We start from the raw sequence: 25,347 nt of genomic DNA, 5'->3' as shown, positions 1-25,347 counted from the left end.
CTTGCAAACGATTTTGTGTTGGTACCTCTGGGGATATGAATTTTACCTGGTGTTAAAACAGCAGTGTTAGTCAGAAAAAAAAATCAGAAATAATTGTTTGGAGCCGAATTAGGAAAAAAAAAAGTCACAAAACCTTTACACTAACTGTATTGTACAAGTTAAACTTGATAACTGGATCTTTAGGGACACTTCTGTTGGTTCCATCATAAAAAAAAGGGAGTACAATTTCGATGAGGTCAGAACAGAAGTCACTGATGTAACTACCTGGGTTTAGTGTCTGTCACATTCTGATCAAAGGCAGGAAAATCCTTCTGTGGACTCACTGGACCCACTTTCTTCTTGGACAGTTTTTGTGAGGATTTAACATCATCATCGCTGAGGAAATCATTCAAACTGGAATCAGTTATCTGAAGCAGAAATAATGCACATAAATAAGAAGCTAATTAGCACTGTCAAGAGAGATCCATAATGGTCACAATACATAAATGGAAAACAACTTGTATATGGCATCCTTTGAAACAATTAAAACACTACCAAAATTTTCCAGAGATTTGAAAAACAGAAAGTCTTCCTGGACAGCCTCAATCCCAGCAATTTCCAAACTCCATGCTTGACTTGGTGGTCTTAACAATGTTCTTCTAATAATATTAATTTCAAGCAATAGTACCCAGGTACTCACAAGCTTTGGTATGATACCTAATGCTCATTCAGCTTTAAAATACCGAAATCTGCAGGTTTTTTGATCACGCAAACCTCTGGTTTTCTGCACATTAGGGAATGCACATTTTCCTTTGGATCTCCACTTACAGGAGCTGTGTAAAAAAGCCTCTCCAGCAGACTCTGGTCATAATGGGGATCACCGAGTTCACTGTCATACACCTCACCGCCGAGGGAGAGAGAATCCCACAGAGAACCTGCTCGATCCCAAAAATGCCCTGGGGAGAAATCAGCACTGCAGATACGAGAGAGAGAATCACACCTTAGTGTTCTGCAGTCAGTCTCTAAGGGATCTGGACAATACTGCCTATTTTATCCTGGATTTGGGCTATACTGGTTCCAGACAGAGCCAGCTGTGCTCACACAGCACATCTGTGACCCAGCTGGGAGGGTTACCTCAGGAAAACATCTCTGCACCCCACAGGAAAACAAAATCCGTGAAAAGTGCAGCACAGCTTGGGTTAGAAGAGATCTCTGGAGATCATCCAGTCCAACCCCTGCTCGAAGGGAAGGGATGCAAATAAAAAGTTGTCCACTTGGATTTTGGGTACCTTGAACCATGCAGATTCCATAACCTCTTTGGGCAACTGACTCCAGACCTTGGTGACTTTCACTGTAAAATATACCAATTAATATCTACTCTAATTTTTAGCTTTCACTGCTTTATAACTTTTGGACTGCTTTAAGATACCGGTAAGACTTAAGGACAGTTTACTTTAATTAAAAAATAGCAACAAAGGTATATCTGAGTAGGCAAAACCACAAGCATCTTCAGACACAAGTTTGGGTTAGTTTGGTTTAAGGCTTTCCTCTGTGCTGTGAGTTTCAAATCTTTCTATGATCTGCAAATACTTCAGTGTTATCCAATGATAAACCACAGGGAAATAGTAAGTGCAGGGCACAAGAAACACAAACTGAAATTCTGAACCATATCTGGCCCAGAAGCTGTGTGTTCAGGGTGCTGATGTGGACACAGTGGAGCATCACTTATGCTCCTGCTATGCAAAATGAGAGAATAAGGTACATTTAATATTTGGAGAAAGATTAAAAATAGATATTGTTTCTCGCTAATTTTAACTTCCAGTGCTTCTTCTTCAGAGAAACATGGTATTTGTTTTACGTACTCACTTTATGTAACATTTTAGGACACAATAGTTACAACTAAAAAATAACTTAGTTTTGTCAAAGATTGTGTTTAATCTTCCAGACATCGCTTTTACACCAAGTGACTTGGAGCTGTCCAGGTTGTTGTGCATCACAGATGAGCTATAAGACACCTCCATCACTTGCACACAATTCACTGGTTACAGTCCCAAAAATGTGGAGAACTTGAGGAGTCAAGAGACATTTTTCAGTACAAAATGGTCAGATAAGGACAACTTTACAGTAGCCTCCAGTGCACCACACTCACCTGCCCAACAGTAACTGGATTGCTCTTTCTTCACAGTTTAGGTCAAATTGCTGACCTGAAACTTCAGATGCAATGTGATGGAGATCTTCAGGAGTGGGCATGAAACTGGACTCTAAGCCTTTTGGGCTCCTGGATAACAGCGATGGAAGCACAGAGAGCAGTAAAAGGAAAAATAAAGACATTAAGGCACACTCAAGACTGATCCATTAATTGGTCTACTGTTTTTTCTAGGAAGTCCAAAATAATCTACTTTAACGCAAATGTGAATAGCTTGAGCAGAGATAATTGAAACTGAGTTTGCAATAGCATCACTGTCTGTCAAAGACAATGACATTACTTTGTGGTTATCACAGAACAACAGGCAATATTCGTATTTTTCCAGAGGAAAACCAAGAAACTGAAGTTTCTTTTCTCCTAAGAAAAAACATGCATTAGTTCATCAATTACTTACACTCATTTGAAAAGCTGTTCTTTGTGATGCAGTGCCATTTCACTTGCACTTCCTTGCGCTACTCTTATTCCTTACCAACATTCCATATTTCCGTGTCAAATAACTCTGAACTAAATATAACTATACTGAGAAATGAAATTAAAATCAGTGACTTAAATCAAGGCTTACCTCACAAAGATTAAAATAAATTCACAAAATTTAGCCATTTATTCACAGATAGAAATTAACTTCCCATTTGAATGATGTGCTGGCTTCATCCTAAATGGATCCTAAAACACATCCTATGAATCTCAGTATTTACAGTTTCCTGCATAAAGCCTCAAAATTTATGGTTTGGAGCTTGAATCTCACTTTCCCCATTCCAAACTCACTTTGTTGGTGCTTTAAAATCGTCTCTCTCTACAAAATGGGACATTCTGTTCAGCTCAATCTCCATGTCTGGGCTGGACTTCATGGCAGAAACAACCATGGCATCACGGAGTTTACTGCCTTGATCCAAGAGAGCTGGGAAATAAGCAGAAAAATTACATTCCAGCATTCAAATGCAATTTAAAAGCAGTGTGCAAAAACAACAAATGTGTCGGCTACATTCAAGAAATTTATGTTTCCAGCTGTCTAAAAGAGATCTTGATGCCCTGGGGATTAAACACGTTTTAATTTCACTCATTAACTCCAATGCTTATTTCAATCCAGCCCAGGCAGCAGTGGTTTTCAAGTAAAAGCCTTTTGGCTATAACGCAGCAAGCGGGTGTGAAGTCTCTTTTTCCCTTCAGAAAATTTCATATCCAGACAGGCACACGAAATATCATCAAGAGTCGTTTGTAGTGAGATCTCAAAGACGAAGCCAGCTGCACACAAACCTGACAGCAGGTCTTTCGTAGCCGGGTTGTGCACGGAGAGCACCCGAGTGTCCCTTCTGGGAAGAGCTTCGGGATCAGTGCTGGTGGGAAATGACAGGGGCTGATTTGAAGGATTCATTCTCAGACGTTCATCCGGTAAAATCACACGGTGATGAGAAGCAGGAAAGGTGTCCTTTATGTTTTCAGAGTTCTCTTGGTAGAGCAAATGGTCCTTTCCTCTGGTAAAAAATGTAATGTTATTTCAGTAACAACCCAAGTGGGTGGGTAAAGGGATTCAAAACTCTGCAAACTCTCCCTTCAGGACATGCTCCGAAAAGAAACACGGCATGTCATTTTCATGATTCCTCACCTGCCACTTACACTATCAGAGAGACCGACCCAACCCGCAAGTAAAAGATTTTTTAAACAAAGCTTCTTAAAAGATCTTTTTTACAAGATCATGTTGTGACACGACAAGGGGGAATGGGTTCAAACTGACAGAGGATAGGTTTAGATTAGATATCAGGAGAAAGTTCCTTGCTGGAGCATGGTGAGGCCCTGGCACAGGCTGCCCAGAGAAGCTGTGGCTGCCTCTGGATCCCAGGAAATGTCCAGGACCAGGTTGGATGGGGCTTGGAGCAGCCTGGGACAGTGGAAGGTGTTCTGGCAGCAGGGATGAAATGAGATGAACCTTAGATCCCTTCCAACCCAAATTACTCTATGATTCCATGATTTGAGGCACATCTTGTGTGAACTTCCGTGACTTGAACTAAACCGACATAAGATGCAAATTTGTATCAGACAAGAAACTGTCCCTGTCACCTCAGAAATCCTCAACATTCTGGATTTCATATGAAATGTATGTTTGAAAAGATCAAGCATTCCACAACTCACAAGTGTACAGCCATCGCTTAAAAATTCTGTCTGAACTGCAAAATAAACCACAGTTTTGTCATGAGGAAAGAAAAAGTACCTATGAGTTGTGGCTTTGCTGCTGCCAACAGACTCCTGGTCAGCAACAGTCACCCGTGTGTGCCTGGGCTGCTGGGATGGAGCAGGAAGCTGGGATTTGCTGCTTCCCTGAGCAGCAGCAGCATCTGAACTTCCCTCTGTGGTTGGGACAGAACTGCTGGTGTCACACAGTTCTGGCAGAGGTTCTAGAGCCAGTGAGACCTGAAAGAGATTATGTGAAAATATTACTTTGTTCTTAAGTGCAGTAAATACTGCATGCAACTTCACTTGCTGTGCAATGGAAAAGTGTTGTTTTTCTACACAACATAATATTTACATTGTGCAGCTATGTCACATATGTACAACTACTCGTTTCTCATTCCACGCTTTCAAATCTCAGACAACTATCTTTCATCATCAATTTTCCAGGGCCAGGGCTGCAAGACAGAGCTTTCTTAACTCTAGATGTCAAAAATCTTCTACAATTCCAGACCAGTGAAGTGTTAGAATCAAATATCCACTTTTAAATCCACTGTCAATACTAACACTCAGTGTATAGATTACCATATTTTCCTCATTTAACCTCAACTACCCCACTAAATAAAATACAGTGAACGCTACCCGTATGTGTTTCTCATTCGTTCCCTTAGCTCAGCAATGCCTTGGACAGAGAGCATGCCTGCAGGGTGCCCTGTACAGCTGGGTCCTGCACCTGATTCCAGCAGTGGCACAGCACACAATTTACAGTAACGAGCAAAGACATCAGAGCTACCTGCAGCTCTCCGAGTTTATCCGATGTCGGTGACACCACAGCGGAAGACCCTCTGGTGGGGTGGCTGGGAGAGAGGTGGGACAGTTTGGTGATCTCTGCTCTGCCCAGGGGGAAGTGATCAGGTTTGGTCAGAACGTCCAGGACGAGAACACCCACCTCTGCAAAAATCAGAAACATCCCCAGGTCAGTCTCACGGTCATGACTCACACTTTTTGGCTACAATGACAGAGATGCCAGAGGTGATCCTTATGTTGCACAAGGAAATGACTATAACGAGGCAGCTGGTAAAGAAGGGTTATTACAGACATTATTACTGGTAAAAAATTACAATAAATAACCACAGGATTACCAGAAAATGAACACTCGGAACCCCCCACGGCAGCCCATTCCCATGGCCGCCCATTCCCACGCCTGACCAGCCTTTCCGAGAAGAAATTCCTCGTGCTGCCCGAGCTGAACCTCCCCTGGCGCAGCTTAAGCCCATCTCCTCCCGTGCTAGCCCAACCCCAATGAACGGCCCGGCTCCCGCCGTGTGCCGGGGCGAAGCGTCCCTACCTGCCAGCTAGGCGGCGAGCTGCCGGGGCCAAGCGGGCGCCGGTTCTCCCCGCGGGCTGCCCGGCCCGGGACGCGGGCTGGAGCACCGTGCCGCCGGAGCTCTCCCCCCACCAGCGCAGGCGGAGCATGGCGGGCGGCTGCGGGGTCTCCCGCGGCAGGCGGGACACGGTGCAGGGCAGGAAGCAGCGCGGCTGGCCCCGGACGAGCGGCGGGAGGCCGCTGGCGGCGGGGGAGTCGCCGGGACCTGCGTGGACGGGCGGCGTCAGCGACCCCGTACATCACCCCGAGCGCCCGCGCCGCTTCCCGCCCCGTCCCGGCGCTCTTCTCTCCCCGCCGTCTCCCCCCGAGCCCCGCTCCGCCGCCCCGTCCCTCTCCGCCCCTGCCCTCCGCCGCATCCCGCCCGCCCCTCGCGCCCGGCAGCGGCCGCCGCGGCGGGGAACTACAGCTCCCGGCGTGCCCCGCGCCCCGCAGGGCGCAGCGGAGGCGCGGACTACGTTTCCCTTGGTGCCGTGCGCGCGGGTGCGCCGGCGCGGCTGGGGGAGGCCGCTTAGGGCGGGGCGGCTCGGGGGGCTGTTCCCGGTGCTCCCGCCGCGTCCCTCGCCGGCACGTCGGCCTCGGAGAAGCAGCCGCGTCTGGGACGCCTCCCGCCGCGGCGGCCGGTCCGGATGCAAGATGCGCACGGCGTGGGCGGGGGCGGAGATCGGGGAGGGGGGCTTTCGGGGAGAGATGACAAGCTGAGTTTATCCTCATCAAGGTTCAGTTCAGTGCAAACACGTGCAAGATTCCACCTGAAGAGAATTCCACCAAAAGAGGATGGGATTAGTGGTTCAGGGAGAATCCAGTGTGATTTGCAGGGCTGCACTGAAACAGTCCTTTAAAATTCCACCTTTTACAAGGAACAAAAATTACTAAACTTAGGAAAACATTTATTTGCTGCATGAAGCATCTCACATTTATAAATGCGGTTTACTTCTGTGCTTTCCATTTCTTGAATTGGAAGCCAGGCTGCTAAAACGGGTTTCTTATTTACTGTCAAATAAAACTCGTGCTATTGCCTGGCGCATGGTCTCGTTTGCGCTTTAACTCGGGCAGAGGTGATGCCGATGATCATAACGGGTGCAGTGCCTCCGTTTCAACACATGATGGCGACAGAGACCGCGCCATAATGTTGGCGGGGTGCAATACCCGGGGCTCACCACAGGAGGGCGACAGAGACCACCCCAAACAGCGATTTGTATCGCTCTGGTTTTTCGTGTCTGCACAGCTTCCGCTCCGGAGCTGCGAGGAAGATCCAATTAGTGAGATGAGACTCTGAAAGCTCTGAACACGACTAGAAATCCAGCTTTCAAGCTGAATAAAAAACACCTTATACCCAGTGAAACCAAAACCATACTAAATGTCACTCTTCTTTTGTAGAGCTCTGGGAGTAGTAGCATTACATACTGGTTTGGGAACTGCCAGAATCACACTCCCGCAATCCCGGGAAGTTCTGGCTCTGGAGAGCCTGCTGCTGGCACCTGCTGGAGCCAAATTTATCTGGGGGGTTGGTGGCCGGCGTCTCCATTGGCACCTTCGTGGCATCGTAGGCGGCTGTCCCGGGTCACCCGGGACCCAGGCAGTCCCAAGCAGAGGCTTCTGCAGCACCAACATGTGACCAAGGACCGGGACTGCTCTCTTGCTCCTGGGAGGAAAAAAATGCCCTAATCACTGAGGGACAGGACATGATGTAGGGATGAGGCAATAACACCATGGTATGATTCCATCAGGGAACAGCCCGGGATGGCTAATTAAAATGATTCGGGGGTTTGGAAAGCAAAGGTTATGGGGCTGCGAGGCATTTTTGGGGAAAACCCATCCAAACCCGAGAAATTTTAGGACCCAAAGAACACAGGTTTTTCAATGAAGCCACAGCTCAGCTGATCCCAAAGACTGTGTGTATCCACAGTTTTCAGGGTGTGGATAATGCCTTAAGACACAGGTTGTCCTGTGACCACCTTCCACTCACAGTATGCTTGGGGCAACTCTTTTATTTTTGCACGTTAAACTAATAGAAGGAACGTAGTCCAGGTCTTAGGGATTTCTCTGAGCACAGTCTGGCAGCTGAGAATGCCCTTCATACAGAAGTCCAAGGACATTGGACATGAAAAGTAGGTACTACCAAAGCTGAGAAGCAACATGGATGACAACACCTGCTGATCTCAAAAAGTAAAAGTGTCAAGATGCCAGAATGAGCCCCATCTGGGCAAGTACGCAAGTAGAGACCCCTGCTGCCGCTGCGGCCAAACAGCGTAGCCGCCTGCCCGGGCAAACAGCGCAAAACAGACACAAGCTGAAACTGCCCAGCAAGATTCCTAGTGCAAGACGAGCCAGATGCTGATGATGCTGAAGCCTCCACAGGAATAGCACATAATGAAAAGCAAATCCTGACACCAAGTTACTTCCAAAGCTATTAAAAGGATGCTCAAGAAGCTCAGCAGGCCTAGAGAAGGAGGCAGTGAACACCAGATGACTGTGGCAATCACTCCTGACTCTAAGGATCACATCCAGACTCAAAGAAAACCGATGACAAAAAGCTCACAAGAATGGGGACGTGGCTCGAAGCTTCCCTGCCCTGCCCAGCAAAGGCTCAGCTGATGCTGAGGAGAAAACCTCTCCCTTTACTTCCGAGGAACCTCTTCCACTACAGTCCTCTCCTCTAAGCTAACTTCAAATTGCCTCCTGTGATCACAAAAATTTTTCCCTTGTCCCGACCACCAGTCCTGACACTTAGCTTTCACAAGACAAGCTGACACAATCCATCCCTGACACTGTGGACCTCAATGTGCTCCCTGTGGTCCTTGGGCTCTGCATTTGTCACGCCATCAGCCTGGAGGAGGTGTGCAATTCCCAGTGCAGAAGGCAACAAAAAAACACCCTGCAGGTGACCTGTTCAGAGAGAAAAGCTCAGCTTTTCATCACCAACAGCAATGGGAGCAAGGGAAAAAAAACCTCAAAAACTGGTAATTTCCATCATCTACCTGCTTTTATCAGGCTTTGATTAAAGCAGATCCTCATTCCTTTTGCTTAGAAAATTATTATAGAATGCAACAAAAAAACCCCGAACCTTATTCTATTACACCCATGAAGCTTTTTTTTTTTTTCCTTAGAGTGCAACAAAAAAAAAAAGGTGAAAAAAACTCGGGGGTAGAAAAGTTGGGTAGAGGGCACTCGAGTAGATAACTTGGGTACAGATTTGGCTGAGGGGGCAAAAGAGCAGAGGAAAGGGAAAAGATACATTCATGTATTAAGAGCAGTTTTAATTCCATAGACGTTTTAGGGTAACATACAGCCGGGGAAAGCTGTACATTGCTGAGGAAAAGCTGTTCAGATACTTGTGAAGAACCCTAAAAAAATATTAGCAAAAAGTGGAAAAGAGCCCAAAGAGCCTTTTAAGAAATGATATGTGGTGGTAAGAAAAGGTTTCAAAACATGTAAAAATCCCCTGAAAAGCCCTTCTGAAATTGTGTCTCAAGACAGCTGTAAAAATGACGGAGAAACTCTAAATAAAGTGCTGAGAACGTGCCGAAAAAGCTTCCATCGTTGCCATGGTGATAGGTGGTGTGGGGGCGTGGCTGTGGGCGGAGCAAATGGGCGCCGAGGGGCGTGGCTGTGGTCGGGCGAGTGACGTCAGGGACGGGGCGGGCAGGGGGCGGGGCAAGAGCGGGATGACGTCAGGGACAGGGCGGGGTGAGGGGGCAGCGAGGGGCGCCTTACACTAAAGGATGCTCCCTCTGCTGCGAGCTGCATCCGCTCCCCCCTCGCTCTCCTTGCGGGAACTGCAAACGGACAGCAGTGGCTCCTGTTGCACTCCGCACCTGTGGCTGCTCCCTCACTCCATCTCTTTGCACGGCTACATTGCTACAAACGTGCCACACTTCACATTCTGTGACACATCTCTATGTGCCATTTACACACTCAGCTGCTCTGTTTTCCTCTCGCTAATGGAGACACTTCTAATTTCAAGCACAAAAGAGAAAAGCCCTGTCCCTTTTTCTTACCATTAGCACTTCAGAGAGAACTTCACGCATTTCATTACAATTCATTAGGCAGGTCTATTTTCATGTCCACTCCGCTTGCTTAGAATTCCTTCCAACACCACCTTATTTCTTTGCTCATGCACAACCCTCTTTTACAGGCACGATCACCTAGGCACAGGCTAATTCTCTGTGTTGCATAACTACAAGTATTATATTGTTGAATGTTATCTCTTCATTTTTATTTATCTAGTTTTCTGTGATTTTGGAGAGCCTTGGGAGTTTTAGCTTCTCATTGCACCTGTATTTTTAACCTCCCTCCACTGTATCCCTTGATTTCCCTAATAATGAAACGAGGCATAGTTGGATCCAGGTATATTGCATTGCAAATTTATTTGCGCATTGGCACGAAAGGTCCACTCGCACAGGTAGCAAACATGTTTGCTGCAAGACATAAGTTTTGAAGATCTGTGCAAAAGGTGGCTTCCTACCGTGCTTAGCAGCCATGGAACACGCTTCACCCGGCGTCCCCACAACAGCCACCCACGCTATAACTGGGAACACCACAGTTCCACCATCCCCAGCACAGATGCAGATGGTGATCTTTGGTGAATTGTTTCTCCAGTGCCAAAAACACATTGAAACACCGAGAAACTACAACCTCATCGCTGCGATTGAAGTACATCACATCTATACCTTCAGATGCCCACTGGTCTCTGGCATCCTGGGCCGGGATATCTTGCCAGCAGACAGCCTACAATGCAAAATTGATGATGGCTGCAAGAGCTGCACCAGAAGTTCTCACTCAAACAATAATAACTCATTCTGTCTGCCAGTCACCGCCCACTTCACACCTAACCTTGAATGCTGACAGCTGGCAATACTTCCTAAGGAATAAAACAAAAGAAGGCAAAGAATAACCCTGTAACAAAGTCACCATTTCACCTCCCCCTGCCACAACAAACACTGACTGACCTTCCTGTGGGGACCCACTGAGACCCTCGCAGTATGGGGCACTGTTTCAATCCATCTGCATCTGAAAGAAATTCATTACAAAAGTCAAAGCGTGACAAGGTAACTTAATATTTCTTGGCAATCTACAGGTACCACCTACACTCTAACTACACCCTACAGCACAAATTTCAAGTCCCTGGGGGGCAACTCTCCCACAGATCACACACATAAGGCCAGTGACCGGGGGGTTTGGGATGGTTGCACACTGCAGGCTCCACTGGCTCAGCCTCTCAACAAATTAACAGTACAGCCTTAGTCCTGTTACACCTACACAGCAGACCCCGCAGCAGGGCAGAGCAGCTCTGGGCCAAAGACACACACACAAACACACAGACACATTGGACAGGACACGCAACAAGGGGACACGACAATGAGAGAAAACTCTCAGTGAGATGACTGCAATGATCAAGAGGATGCGGAATGAGATGACCCGGGTGAGACTGATGGTGAGCCAACCGGGCCCGAAGAATCCTGGCAGAAGATGCTAACACAATCACCTTAAGACAAGCTCGCCAAAATGGCAAAGATGGATGCCCGGGAATCGCAAAGATAGGGAGAAGATTCCGACCGCACATTCTTACAAGTCCTAGCCTGCTATAATGGATCATTGCCATGTACAGCTGTTGATACAGCTCAGAACAAGACCGTAAAAGGCATCTGACTCGATGCTTCCAAAGAGATGCAGAGATTCCGATGCGCACCCGAACTTGGGATTTGAAGGTTCAAAGATATCGGCTCCAAGCCGAGGAACACGGAGATCAGCGATGATAAGGATGGCCCGGCATTTTTGATAATCCCCTCAAAGGGGTAAGGAAAAAGACACATGACGCGAGACACACAAAAGACAGGGAACACACAGTAGACAAGTGACACAACATGCACCGGGCCTGCTCTGCCCTACGCCCCTCTGCATTGTCATCAAAAGTCAGGCTCTCCCTTTACGTGACCTAAGGGACCCTTTTTGGGACATCCCCCTTGCCAAAGCTAATACAAAAATGCCTCCCGGCGAGTCCCAGCCCGGCACCCAGCTTCCATCCCCTCTGGGGGTCATAGCCCTTGACTTATCTCTCGGACATGCAGGGATGTGAATCTGTGTCCAGTGACAAAGAATGCGTCCTCGCTGTCTCGGAAGTTCTCTCGGTTGGCTACAATAGAGAAAGCCAAACATCCACGTGTGAGCTTAATAGCACATCAACCAAAACCCGACAATCCCGCTACTTGCCGTCTCCTAGGAACGCCTGGCTCCAGAGGACGCAGGCTCCGGCCGTGCTCGGAGGCTGATGCTGCCATCGTGGGGTATACCTGGGTTAAGGAGAGACAGAGCGACGTGGCATTGATGAAACCCGAGTGGAACCTCCCTCCTCCTCCCTACCTCCCAAACTCACCGCAAATCCTCACCTGTTGCCTAACCCAGTTCACCGGCTTGTCAGCGAGGGCCTTCAGCCCTGAGAGGTGTAATACAACTGGACTGCCTAAAACAAACAACAATGGATGCTTAGAGCTTAGCACACTGCCACGTAGCACTCACCTAATAGTTACCCCATCCAAACACCCAGTCACCCAAGTCGCCTCTATTCCTTGGCATGCCCAGGGTAGCAGCAGCACCTGCAAAGAAACAAAGAAAAAAAACCCACATTGAAACACTGAAAAACTACAGCCGCCCCACTCCAATTGAAATACGCCATATCTATACCTTCAGTATGCACCCAGTTGGTCTCTGTCATCCTGGGCCAGGACATCTTGCAAGTAGACCACCTAAAAATGCACAAATGACAATGGATGCCTGGAGCTGTGCCAGAAATTGAGAACCAAGCAACAGTAACGAATTCTGTCTGCTGGTCACTGCTCACCTCACTCCATTGACCTTGACTGCTGACATCTAGCATTACTTCCTAAAAATACAAGCAAAGAAAAATGCTTTAACAGAGCCACCAGTTACACCACCCCCAAAAAGGCCCTCCTGGGAATAAGAACAAATGATGTCGGCATCAGGCCGAGAAGCACGAACGTTCGAGAACTTAGAGATGACAGGCGACCCTTTGATAAGGCCTTTGAGGGCAAAAGGCAGAGACAAGTGATCCGAGACATCCCAAAGACATGGCAGACAACAAAAGACACCAGACAAGACAAGACGGACTGGAACTGCTCTGCGCTGTGCACCCTTATGGTTCCAATCAAAGTAAAGCTGCTGCTGCCTCTGGCTCTACTAAGAGGTCCCTTAGAAGACATCTCTTGCCCCATGCTAATTTTTAGATCTGTCCCAGGAATTTCCAACCCGCTACCCTGCTATCATCTCATCTCTGTGTCGTGACCCCACACTTATCTTTTTGATGATCACATACACCATTTGAATACAGACGGTATTAAAAGTTGAGCATTGATTTGGAAAAACATAAAATATCAGAGTAAAAGGTTTTTGACTGAAGGGCACACTATTTTAAAATAAAATATCAGAGGAGGTTTTAAAAAGAGTTCCCCTATAATCATTTTAGGCATATTTGTCAGTTCTCCTATTGAACACTGAAAGAACTAAAATTAAGCAAATCATTCTTTCAGCAACTCTAAGGTGAAAGAGCTAATTATGTGTGCCCATAGGTTAAATTCCTATTGTAGATATGTTCTACCAGGGAAAAGTCAGGTTAGCTCTTAGAGCATTTGTATGAGAAATATACTTCTTATTTTATTGGGCATTTATTTTTAATTAATTCTCTTAATCTTAGCAGCTATTTTGCAGGATTGTGCACATGAACAGCTGAATTCAGGCTTTTTTATGAGTGCAATACTAAGCTTCCTAAGTTTAATCTATATAAGAAAAATATCTGTGCCCCTGCTTATAGAAAAGATTATCATTGTGCACTGATCTGAATTTAAGGAAAAGATTCATGTGTTATTCATCTCTCATTTTACTACGCACTTCTAGTGCTACCATCCTTTTCTGATAATCCTTAAAGCACTTTGCTAATACTAATGAAGACAGGTTCCTGATCCTGTTCCTAACAAAAGAGGTTTTAAGTTCAGTGACCAGTTGATTTTTTTCTGCACAGATGATGGATAATTGGGCATTTGAATGGGAGAAATGCAAATATTCTTAATCTATGAAATCCTGTTAACTTTTAATTCCCTACAAATTTGACAACTAATGTTATCCTCAGTTAGAATGTACAAATTTGTCGCTGTTGAGCAGCTAGCAGAGTAATGAATGCATCAGTTCTCAGTGGCAAGAAGGAATGACCTTTATTGTTTTGATTTCATCACATATATAGAGTTCTCAAAAGTCACCCAGATTGGTCAGTCAGAAGCCTTCCCCCAGGCCTGATTGGCCAGGCCTGCACTGCCCAAGTTCTGAGACACTGTTCCAACAACATCCAAACTTTATCTTTATTTACAAAACACAAGAAAACTTCTCATGAGAAAAACCTGTGCTAGCCACACAAATTTTCAGATCTTTCAGAATGAGACGGCTTGAAATTACATTCTTATCATAAAGGCAGTCCTTTGGATGAGGTTTGTTTTAGTGTCTTCAAGAGAAATCATGCTTAGAGTCTGAAATTGCAGTGAGCGAAACCTGCTGTGACACTCTGTGTGAAAGGAAGGGCACGTTTCTGTATAACAACAGCAGGTATGTCATTTTAGACCACGTGCCATAGGCTCTTGAGAGCTCTTATGCTGTCAGGTACTCCCCCGAGCGTGTCCTCGAGGTAGAGAGAAGGAGATGTGGCCACGGTCATTGCTGTGGGGGAAGAAGAGATTTGATGTGGTTATTGTCCTCGCTTCCTTTAATATCATTGGTGCAGTGTTTCTATAGATGTGGTGTCCTGAAGCAGCAGTTACAGCTTTTGTTGTGGGTAGTGAATAATTGAAATGAATGTAAAGAATGGATTGTTATGACTGCTATCAGTATAGCTCGGTGTTCTTAATCCCACAAAGGAGGTTTGTAAAAGGTTGAAACAGTTTTTTTTCCCAGAAAACCGGACTGAGTGGAGTGAGGTAACACAGAGGCGATATAGTGTATCTTGAGGCTCGTTATGAAGTGTTGTCAGATGGTTTTTATGATGTGAGGAGGCATTTGTCATGGTGTGCAGGACAGAAGGGTGGAAAAGTTGGTTACCTGTGTAAAAGAGGCCCTGTTTGCAGCCTGGTAGAAATGTGGCATTGTACCTGAAAAGCGTGCATGCTGTAGGAATCCTGTGCGATGAAAGGTGTGAAGAAGCAGAGCTGTGTGTGCACTTGGATTCCTCCAATCCGCCTATCTTACCTGAGGGTGGCGATGTGCCATCGCTGTGTAAAAGAGCCATCGATTGCCAGCCAGGTGCCCACGGGCAAATGTGGGATTTTGTATCGTAAAGTTGTGCAAATGTCAGGATTTGTGCCAGACAGAAGTGGCTAGGAGCTAGGCCTGAGGCTGTCCTTGGACTCCTGGGTCTGTTGTGCCCAGTGTGTGCAAGGATTTCCTAGCCGTTCAAAAGAGGCAGTGGTTTGAGGCAGGTTCGATCAGCAGGAAGAGGGAGGGAGATCACAGTCACGGGCCATGGTGGAAACCTTTTCAAGTAAGTGATGTTAGAGTCCTAATTGAAAGAGTAAATACCTTGTGTGGCTTATGTGGCAAATAAGATGAGATGAATGACATGTTGCCAGTGAATTGTAAAGAAGTCAACAGTGAAAGTGCTGACATCTAAATGTAAGTTTTCTCCCTCGGTTTTGAGAAGGATCCCTGTTAGGCTGCAGTGTGTTGGGCTAACCTAATACCAGAGCTGTGGTGATCAGACAGGTGTTATTTTCATAAAGGGAAGTAAAGTATTTGTCAGATGTTTTGGTCACAGTGATGGGAGTTCATCTACGCCAAATACTTTTATCAGAAGCGTGGCCTGGGCCGTTCACATGTTCAGACCGAACGATTATGCAATTGGCACCTGCAAATGATCCCTTTGGGCATTTTCCTTGCTTCTATGTGATGTGGCTGAGCGGAAGAGTGATTGGAACAGAGGCTGAGAATCAGCCACTGTGTGAGTTGTGTGTCATTTGCTATTGTGTTTGAAGTAAACTTTCTGAACCATCTTTTGGTGTGTCATATAGGGAACAGGGGAGGATGGTTATTGCAGTTGTTATTGTTTCTTCAGCACCATGAGCTATGTTATTTGTTTAACATGGCATTGAAAGAGTTAGCAAAAGTTGTTTGTTTCTGTTAGGCCATTTGAAAGCGTAAGTTGTGTACCTGGATAATTGATGAGGTGGTGTTTTGTAAGGCTTGTACAATGGAGCCTTAGGAATCAGATTGAATCCTGAAGTGTATTTCTGTAGGCTATGCACGTGGTATGCAGTTCACAGACAGGTAATAGGTATGTGGAGGTATAAGGGCAAGCACCTCATTTCCTGTTGTGTATTAGGTAAAATATGTGGAGAAATGTGTAGCAGTTTTGAGGTCAGCGTAGGCAAATTTTTAATGCAAGAAGTGTTAGGAACATAATGGAAAGGCAGAAGTTTTGTAGAGTTGCAAGTGCTGGTGTTCTTTATTGAAATGGATAGAGAGTTGATGTGGCAATATTTGTATGTATTGAGGCAGATTTTGAAAGCGTGGTAAATGTTGTGGAAGGGCAAGTATTTCTCGAAGTTTTTGTGCAGTTTGTGGAGGTTTGTGCAGCTGTGGTGGACGGGCATGTTGTGGGTGGATTGTGTGCTGTGATGAGGCAGATGGGTAAGTAGCAGTTGAGTAGTGGCTGTTGATGAGTGAGATTTGCAGGTAGGTCGTTGAAGGTGCACGAAAAAGAGTAGTGGTGAGATGGGAAGAGCAAGTAGGTAAAGAGTAAAGAAGATTTAAGTGTGATTTGTTAGTGTTTGTGAGGATGTGGTGTGTGTTGTGTTTGTGTTGGTGTTTGTGCTTTGAGAGGTGTTTGGTGGATGTGAGAGGCATTAGTTTGTGTGGTGTGAGGCATTGGTGTTTGTAGCTGTTGATTGTAAAATGCGTGTATGAACGTTTTGGAGCGTAGGTGTGTGTATTTAGTTGTTTGTTGTATGATGTTGGTGTGTGGTGTTGTTAGTTGTGTATTTAGTTGTTTGTAGTAGGCGAGGTGTTTGTTGTTGTTTTTGTGTTGCGTTAGAAAAGGGAGAGAGGTGTGTTTTTGAGGAGGTGAAGTTTGTTGTTGTTGTTGTTTCATGTTTGTAGGCGGAAAAAACCGTTTTTGGCACCTTGGTGCCTTCCCCCCCCCCCCCACGTACCGCCCCCGATTTCCGGCGCGCGCCGCGCACTGCAGCGGTGGATGTAGGGAGGTATCCACGGAGGCCCCGTCCGGGCGCGGCGCCATCCCCCTCCCACCCCGGGGAAGCTGCCGCGACAGCCCCCCCCCGCCACCTCACCTTCTGGCTTAGGTGCCTCATTTACGTTCCAGTGGGGGTAGGCGGGCCCGGCAGGCTGCCAAACTACGTGGCCGTGTCGTGACTAACACACGCACGGTGTAGCGCGCGGTGGGACTCGAAGCCCTGTAGTGCAGAGATTCGGCTTAAGGCCATACCCACCGAGCCAGAGTGGCTCCTTAATTTCAAAACCTTTTTTTGGAGCCGTATCTTCTTCGCCGCGCAATGACGTCACCAAAGCCCTGCCCACCTCCCCGCCCCAGGTGCTGGTCCGTCACTGTACTCCACCTACTGTTCCGCCCCCCGTCCCTGCCTTGGCCCCGCCCCTGTCGGCGCTCGGTCCGGGACAAAGCCACGCCTCTGGTAGTCTCTACACCCCGCCCCTCGACGTCACGGGGCTCGGAACACAGCCACGCCCCTGGTGCTCCCCGCACCCCGCCCAAGAGCCCGCCCCTCGGTGCCCCCTCAGTCCGCCCAAAGCTACGCCTGCCTCCGCCCGCCCGTCGCTATGGCAACACGGGAGCGGAGGCTTTTTTTCCCAGCATTTTTACCGTTTTACTTTTTTCACAATTTTTGGAGCTCTTGCTATAGAATTTTACTAAGGTTCAGTGCCTGATTTTTACACGCTTTGTCTCAACTGTAGTAGCAGAAATTACCATTCATTCAAATCTTAGTGGGTCTTTTTACCACTTCTTAAAAACTCCAGAATTTACAATTCTTGAAAAACAAAACACATTTTGGGGGATACTGCAACACTATCATGCAGGTGTTTCTCACAGCTATGTACATTTTGCTCATCTCTTTCTACAGGATTTCCTAGGGGCTTCTACTATGCATTGCTGGGGTTTTTTCACTTGTTTCATGGGTGCATTCACTTGTGTTTGCATGTGTTACCTCATCCAGTGCTTTTGCAAGGATCACTTCTTTAGTCTTGGGGTTTTTTTTTTTCCCACCTCTACACTACTGCCATGTGTTTACTAGTGTTACCCTGCAGAAAAAAATAGAATCTGCAGAAAAAAATATAAAAACTCTCCAACAACATTTTCATGTTACACTCTCAAGGCATTACTTTATTTTGTGGTCAGGATGTACCACAGCAATTATCTCATCCAGCCATAGCCCGGGTGTGCAGAGACAATCATTCCAGGATACATAGCTTTTACTCCATTTCTCAGATATTGCATACAGTAAAAGTACATAGGAAAGCATTGGCTCAGTGTTCATTAGTCCAAAGTTGAGCAAACTCCCCATATTCAGTCTCTCACTGGACTCCAATCTCCTTGCCTCTGATGCTAATGACATTCTTCAGTTGTTCTTATCAGCCTTTTTTCTGGGCCAGGATGTCTTCAGCTCTGCTTGCAGGTGCTCTGGCCTAGCTGCTTGTGATATCCATCATGTCTTGTTGAGAACCACAAGTTCCTGCTGGATGTTCTGTTCACAGTGCTTATCTTTCTGCTTATCTTTGGGGGTCACTCCCAATGTCTTGGTATGCTGACTTCACCAGACCTCATCTGGCACAACATTGCTCTGCAAGAAACCTAAAATTCCTTTTCCCGGGGGAAACCCAAACAAAACCTTTGACTACAGTTACACAACATTTTTAACCTGATACATTTTCCAACAGTAGCACTCAGTCACAACAATTTTCCTTCAGTAGCCTTTCATGTCATTTTGTTTCCAACATCTTTTGGAACGGAACAGATGCCATCTTTCTCTTCTCTACGCATGCCACATGACCGCAATATCCTCGCGGGGACCGGCAACTCCAGCAGCAGCGAAACACCACCATCTGTAAGAGAACACAACACACGTCAGTCATTTCTGAACAGCTCCGCACATGTGCAAGTCCAACTGCCTCACGCCGTCTTTTCCTTGGCTTCCTACCCACCAGCTGCCTGCTTAAGTCCTGACACAGGGGAGGGCTTCAGGCCTGCTCAGCAATGCCTGCCCATGACACTTTCACAGTATTATACCATTTCTCACACAGGTGCACCATCCCTGACCCCATGCACATGTCATTGCTCCAGTGGAACCACCAACTCTAACATGTTCTACTCATTCTCACCGCTTTGGAATCTTTCCTTATTGCTCCCATCTCCTGGGCTTCTTCACACTTGCCTACAGCAAAGGCTGCCTAACAGTGCATGCACTCCATTCTCTGCAGAGTTCCAATTCCATTCCAGGGATGGTCATCACACACTCCTCATTCTTTCTCACCCAAACATTCATATCTCACTCCATCCACAAATTTCCCTCAAGACAGATACTTTGCAGTGACCTTCAGCCAGCTGATTACATCCAGGCAAAGTTATTATTAAGTCCTCTCACCTTCTGGGAGAGGTGTGTATGCACAGAAGCCGAAGCCTGCAGCTGCCCTCCAAGTTGTCCAAGCCTCAGCATGCAGCAGGCTGAGAGGATACGCTTGCAGGAAGCAGGTTTGTACCCAGTGTCCCCCCGCTCAGGGGGGAATGGGAGGCCTTTGCCTACATGCTGTCATCTCTGCTCACAGGCCATAATGCTGTGGGCTGCTGACCCATTCAGAATGAACAATTACACAACCAGTACCTCCCAAGAACCCCTTAGAGCCTCTTCCTCGCTTTTGTGTGACTCGGCTAAGCGGAATAGCACGTGGAACACACACGGTAAGTTACCCACCATATGAGCCATGCAGCATTTTGTGCCAAGGCTGACATAAACCCTACGAAGCCTCATGCAGTGCCTCACCGAGGGTGCAGGGGAGGAAGGTCAAGACAGTTACCCTTCGGTATTTAAAATGACAGATGTGCTTTCTTTCAGATGACATTGAAAGAACCAGTAAGGTTTCACTTCTTTCTTGCAGGCCACGCAAAAGCTAAATTTCTGTACATGCCTATTCTAGGAGGTGCACTTCACGGCAGCTCTCAGAATGTAGCCGCACGAATCGGGTTTAACGCTGAAGCGTTTTTCAGCAGGCCACATGTGCGTTACGCAGTCTACACACAGGTAATAACTAAGTTCAGGTATAAAGCTTAACACCTTATTTACTGTCCAGTATTTATGAAAATATTTGGAGAAACGTGTAGCAGTTTTGAGATCGGTATTGCCAAAGTTTGTAATGTAAGAAGTGGTAGCACCATCATCCAAACCTGTATTTTTTAAAGAATTTAAAATGATGGTGTTCTGGATTTAAATTGATACAGACCTTATCTGCAATTTTTTCTATGTATTCCTACAGATTTTACAAGCATGGGCAATCTTATGTAGGGGAAAGTAATTCATGAAGTTTTTCTATTATTTGTATCCATACCTGGAACTTTGTACGGTATAGAATGGTATTTTCCGGGTGCATTCTGTGACACGACAAGCAAGAGGGAGAAGCAGCACTTCAGGATTCGTTCCCCCGTACTGATAATTGCAGTCCTTCCAATGTGCATTAAAACGAAGAGATATGAGAAGGTAAGAGCAGGAAGAAAAAGAGAAAAAAAAAAACCATCGTGAGGTAAGGAACTCCTGCAATTTTTCTGTTGTCCATTTCTTGTTTTTTAGGGAAGGACACATATCCAGGTGGCCGCAGTTTGTCGCAGCAGAAGTAGTGGTCTTTTTGAGTTTCAGCAATAAATAATTTTTCACATGTTGTATGTGAAGTAGCTGAAACATGTTCCATAATTACAAAATCACAGGCTAAAACCACCTTTTTGTTAGATGTTGCAAACATTTTCTGTCTTGCAGCAAAGCTGTTTACTACCTTTATGGCTGGCCATTTATTCCCAAGCCACAGTATAGTACCCAGTGCCTTACGAATGCTGCTACCCAAGTGAAGGAGATGACTTAAGTATCTAGTAAGAAAAAAGTATACCAGAAAAAAGAGAATTGAAAGAAGCAGCCACTGTTGATACGGACCATCGTGGCGCTGCAGCCATCACGTTAGTCACAGACAGGCCTGTAAGAGTTTTCTGTAAACAGCGAGAATGAAGCTCAGAAGTGCTGTGGAAGCAGGTGGTTTGACTTGCTAAAGAATAGAAAGATACGTTAAGAATTGACATACTTACTCTCGCTCTCTCCACCATTCGGGTATTTCCGGTAGCACCTGCAGAAGCAGACTTGCGCTGTCCCTTTTCACTGTAACCTACTTATTAATCTCCCCGTTATTAGCGCCCTATAACAGAACCCCTGGGAGAGGCGGGGCTAAGGCACGAGATGTTGCGGGCGCTGAGGCAGAAGGACGGACGGGATCCACAACCTACAGCGCTGCCTTCGCGGCACCTTCGGAAGCGCCACAAACCTTTTGTCACATAATAACGTCCGATATTGCGACAAATATACATAGCAGTTAAGCAACCGCTCTCTCCTTGTGCTTTTTCACTACCGTAATGTCCCCGTGCGGGGTGCGCCGTTCCCGGAGGCACCGCATTGCCGGGAAGATGCACCGGGCGTGAGAGCGAGCTCCGGGATGACAGCGAGCCCCTGCCAGGAACTCGCGGGAGGAATACCCACAGACTTGTGACGTTTAGTGTTTCCGAATGCATTTAGTCTGCGTTTGGCAGTCGAAAGGTCCCCGGTGGGGATGCACCGCTGCCGGAGGCACCGCAATACCGGGACGATGTGCGGAGCCGAGGGAGCAAGCTTTGGACCCAACTCCCGAGCTCAAATACCCGCTTAACATAAAGTCCTCTCACCAAGGACGTACCCAAAACCGAATAAATAACTATAAACACTACACTCGATCTTAGCCAAACGGCCGAGCGGCGATGACAATCTCCTTCCCCCGCTCCCGGCGGCACCCCGCTCGACAAACACACACCTCGCTGTCTCCCCCGCGCCGCCGCGCACCTCCTTTCCAGCAATTTAGAGACTCTTTCCCGCTGTGTTCCCGCACTGTCAGCACATGTTTCTGAAGCACTGACCCAAAATCACGGCGGTGCTCTGGTTCTCTAATATGCATCACCCCGCCGCTCCGGCCGGCCGCGCGGGAAGCTCGTGAGGCGCTGGGAGCTCCGGGAGAGGCGGAAAGGCTCGGGAGCTGCAGGAGATTTTTCACGGATTCTCGGCGCGGCCAGCGGGGCCGGACAGGCCGGCAGAGGCACGGCGAAGGTGCCGCGCTCGGGCTTTTGGCCGCTCGGACCATGCGGTTGGATTTGCCGAGCCGGGGCTGAGAGGAGCTGCGGGGATTTGTGTGGGGAAAAATGGAAAAAAGGTCTTTTTTCGGGGACTCAGGAAGGGCTTGAAACCCCATTTCCCCCCGCGCCCCCCGCGCACCGAGGCCTAAACTCTGCAAATCCCCCAATAAAGCTCTCAAGATGCTATTCGCGCCGCTAAGGACTCGAGTTTGCCTCACCGATCTTCATCCGCCATGATGCCGCCGATCGCTGCGCGCAGTGATCTAATTTGCATGGCCGGACCTCTTTTCCCCAGACGCCATTCATGCGGGATTGTGCTTTAATTTGCATGACCCCGCCCCTTTACCGAGACTGCAACTCGCGCCGCGTTTCGGCTAGTTTGCATAACCCCGCCCATTTTCCCCAAGATGCCGTTCGCGCACGAGGCAATCTAAATTAGCATAACCCCGCCCCTTTCTCCCAAGATGCCGTTCGCGCATGAGGTAATCTAAATTAGCATAACCCCGCCCCTTTCTCCCAAGATGCCGTTCGCGCATGAGGTAATCTAAATTAGCATAACCCCGCCCCTTTCTCCCAAGATGCCATTCGCGCATGAGGTAATCTATATTAGCATAACCCCGCCCCTTTCTCCCAAGATGCCGTTCGAGCATGAGGTAATCCAAATTAGCATAACCCCGCCCCTTTCTCCCAAGATGCCATTCGCTCATGAGGTACTTTAAATTAGCATAACCCCGCCCCTTTCTCCCAAGATGCCGTTCGCGCATGAGGTAATCTAAATTAGCATAACCCCGCCCATTTCTCCCAAGATGCCGTTTGCGCATGAGGTAATCTAAATTAGCATAACCCCGCCCCTTTCTCCCAAGATGCCGTTCGCGCATGAGGTAATGGCGATATGCATAACCCCGCCCATTTCTCCCGGGATGCACCTCGGGCATGATGTAATCCAAATTAGCATAACCCCGCCTTTTCCCCCATGATGCCTTTCGCACATGAGGGAAGCTATATAGCATAACCTCACCTATTTGACCCATGATGCCGTTCGGGCATAAGGTAATTATAATTTGCATAAACATCCCCCCGGCCTCCCCCCCCCTCCTTCCCCCCCACCCCGCCGCAAACCCCGCCGACAGCCTCCTCATTTGCATTTCCCTCAGGAGGCGCGGCTCGGGCCCGGCCCGCCCTCTTTGCCGGGCGGGTTCGGGACAGCGGGGGTCGGGGGATCCTTCGCCCCTTTCTGGGGCTTTTCGGGGGCGGCAGAGGGACCCTCGGGGCTGCGGTAAGAGCAGGGGAGGGGGGAAATCCCGGGGAGGACACGGGGAACCCCCGAAAATCCCCCAAAATTGTCACATCGCCCCCAGAATTGCTGAGGAAACCGGGGAGGGTCGGGGGGGGCTTCAGGGAATTTTCCGGCTTTGGGGATTTCCGGGATCTCCTATGTCACCCGCAGGACCTCCCGGCCGCTGCCGAAGCGGCTCCGATGAGGTTTTGCACCTATTTTACCTCACAAATAAACAAAATCCGTGTTTTCAAAAAGAATCGAGATCTTTATTTGCATCGTAGCAACATCCGCGATCGAAGAGCTGCAAAAAAGAGACCCGCGCGGCTCCCCGCCCGCTCCTCACCTCCCTCACGGATTTATTTGGTAAAACTGCCCAAATCCCCTCCCCGATTCATTTAAACAACAGTATTATCCTTTATTTCCCTGAGAAAAAGTTTAAACTGACCCGGAAAGCGGCGAAATCACGGAGTTTAACCCAAAAGAGTGCGCGCGGGAGGCGCCGCCGTCTCGCGGCACCTGCGAGGGGAGAGGGGAGAGAATCAGCGCCGCCCGAGCCTGGCAGCCGCTCGGGAGGCGGAGAAGCGCTATTACAGCAGAAAAGGGTGGGCGATAGTGCGGGACAGCTTCGGCAATTCCCACTATTTCTGATTTTAATCTGTTTTTAACCGAGTCAAGGTCCCTGGCGGAGGTGCATCGGTCCCAAAGGCAATGCAATACCGGGACGATGCGCGGAGCGGAAAACACAAGCTCCACATCTAACTCCCGAGCCCATAATCCCGCTTAATACAAAGTCCTCACATGGAGACCATATCAGCTATTAAACTGATAAGAACAAATATTCCACTCCATCTTAACCAAAAGGCCGAGAAGCGATGCCAGTCTGCTCCCGCGCTCCCGGCCGCACCCCGCTCGCCTCATGCACAACTCACGGCGACCATTTCTCCGCCCTCCAGCTCTTTCCCAGCTCTTCCCGCGCCAATTCCCGCTCGCCTGCCCCCCTTTCCGCCGCGCTGCTGCGGCGCTGAGCCTCAAATCCCCAAAAATTCGTGACCGCGCCTCAATTTCCCGTGGTGCCGTTTGCTGAGCGCGTTCTTAAATTTGCATAGCCCCGCCCATTTCTCCCAGGATGCACCTCGGGCATGAGGTCATGCCGATTTGCATAACCCCGCCCATTTCTCCCAGGATGCCCTTCGGGCATGAGGTCATGTCGATTTGCATAACCCCGCCCATTTCTCCCAGGATGCACCTCGGGCATGAGGTCATGCCGATTTGCATAACCCCGCCCATTTCTCCCAGGATGCACCTCGGGCATGAGGTCATGCCGATTTGCATAACCTCGCCCATTTCTCCCAGGATGCCCTTCGGGCATGAGGTCATGCCGATTTGCATAACCCCGCCCCCGCCCGCTCCCCCCCCCCCCCCAGCCGCCGCCGCCGCAAACCCCGCCGACAGCCTCCTCATTTGCATTTCCCTCACGAGGCGCGGCTCGGGCCCGGCCCGCCCGCTCTGCCGGGCGGGCTCGGGACAGCGGGGGTCGGGGGATCCCTCGCCCCTTTCTGGGGCTTTTCGCGGGCGGCAGAGGGACCCTCGGGGCTGCGGTAAGAGCAGGGGAGGGGGGAAATCCCGGGGAGGACACGGGGAACGCCCGAAAATCCCCCAAAATTGTCGCATCGCCCCCAAAATTGCTGAGGAAACCGGGGAGGTTCGGGGGGGCTTCAGGGAATTTTCCGGCTTTGGGGACTCCCGGGATCTCCTAGGTCACCCCCAGGACCTCCCGGCCGCTGCCGAAGCGGCTCCGCTGAGGTTTTGCACCTTTCTTTACCTCACAAATAAACAAAATCCGTGTTTTTAAAAAGAATCGAGATCTTTATTTGCATCGTAGCAACACCCGCGATCGAAGA

General features: G+C 48.3%; 3 protein-coding genes, 3 long non-coding RNA genes and 2 other non-coding genes across 12 annotated transcripts in view; 1 reads left to right on the top strand and 7 right to left on the bottom strand.

The window, feature by feature from the left end:
- LOC146421112 (uncharacterized) overlaps positions 1-25,347 on the top strand; it is a 382,384-nt gene that overhangs the window by 14,503 nt on the left and 342,534 nt on the right. The gene's annotated exons all lie outside the window — the stretch shown is intronic.
- LOC146421133 (C2 domain-containing protein 3-like) lies at positions 261-4,492 on the bottom strand. The gene is made up of 6 exons (XM_085047661.1): positions 4,392-4,492; positions 3,440-3,657; positions 2,951-3,083; positions 2,129-2,257; positions 808-952; positions 261-407 (listed from the first exon to the last, which is right to left on the bottom strand). The coding sequence occupies exons 2-6, from the start codon at positions 3,555-3,557 to the stop codon at positions 261-263; spliced, it is 672 nt and encodes a 223-aa protein (XP_084903787.1). The 5' UTR covers positions 3,558-3,657; positions 4,392-4,492.
- Positions 4,515-6,019, bottom strand: LOC146421132 (uncharacterized). The gene is made up of 3 exons (XR_014848760.1): positions 5,697-6,019; positions 5,142-5,299; positions 4,515-4,591 (listed from the first exon to the last, which is right to left on the bottom strand). It is a non-coding gene; the product is annotated as an uncharacterized LOC146421132 (long non-coding RNA).
- LOC146421131 (uncharacterized) lies at positions 7,028-11,852 on the bottom strand. The gene is made up of 2 exons (XR_014848761.1): positions 10,685-11,852; positions 7,028-7,377 (listed from the first exon to the last, which is right to left on the bottom strand). It is a non-coding gene; the product is annotated as an uncharacterized LOC146421131 (long non-coding RNA).
- LOC146421130 (uncharacterized) lies at positions 11,863-12,682 on the bottom strand. 4 transcript variants are annotated; one of them, XM_085047632.1, is made up of 5 exons: positions 12,588-12,678; positions 12,417-12,478; positions 12,284-12,328; positions 12,122-12,195; positions 11,863-12,025 (listed from the first exon to the last, which is right to left on the bottom strand). In XM_085047632.1, the coding sequence occupies exons 2-5, from the start codon at positions 12,460-12,462 to the stop codon at positions 11,915-11,917; spliced, it is 276 nt and encodes a 91-aa protein (XP_084903758.1). In that variant the 5' UTR covers positions 12,463-12,478; positions 12,588-12,678; the 3' UTR covers positions 11,863-11,914. The 4 variants fall into 4 exon arrangements, with proteins under 4 accessions (XP_084903758.1, XP_084903757.1, XP_084903755.1 ...); XM_085047629.1 differs by having other exon boundaries at positions 11,875-12,025; positions 12,574-12,682; XM_085047630.1 differs by having other exon boundaries at positions 11,876-12,025; positions 12,293-12,328; positions 12,574-12,682.
- On the bottom strand, positions 18,113-20,445 carry LOC146421129 (uncharacterized). 2 transcript variants are annotated; one of them, XR_014848766.1, is made up of 2 exons: positions 20,358-20,445; positions 18,113-18,860 (listed from the first exon to the last, which is right to left on the bottom strand). It is a non-coding gene; the product is annotated as an uncharacterized LOC146421129 (long non-coding RNA). The 2 variants fall into 2 exon arrangements; XR_014848767.1 differs by lacking the exon at positions 20,358-20,445 and adding an exon at positions 18,960-19,078.
- Positions 21,610-21,800, bottom strand: LOC146421128 (U2 spliceosomal RNA). The gene has a single exon (XR_014848830.1). It is a non-coding gene; the product is annotated as a U2 spliceosomal RNA (small nuclear RNA).
- On the bottom strand, positions 24,130-24,320 carry LOC146421127 (U2 spliceosomal RNA). Its single transcript, XR_014848828.1, has one exon. It is a non-coding gene; the product is annotated as a U2 spliceosomal RNA (small nuclear RNA).

This window comes from Lichenostomus cassidix, unplaced genomic scaffold, assembly GCF_008360975.1.
Source record: "Lichenostomus cassidix isolate B80296 unplaced genomic scaffold, HeHo_3.0 HiC_scaffold_43, whole genome shotgun sequence".
In the NCBI taxonomy this organism is placed as follows: Eukaryota; Metazoa; Chordata; class Aves; order Passeriformes; family Meliphagidae; genus Lichenostomus; species Lichenostomus cassidix.
The sequence above is the reverse complement of the archived record's forward strand: the minus strand, read 5'-3'. Positions and strand labels throughout refer to the sequence as shown.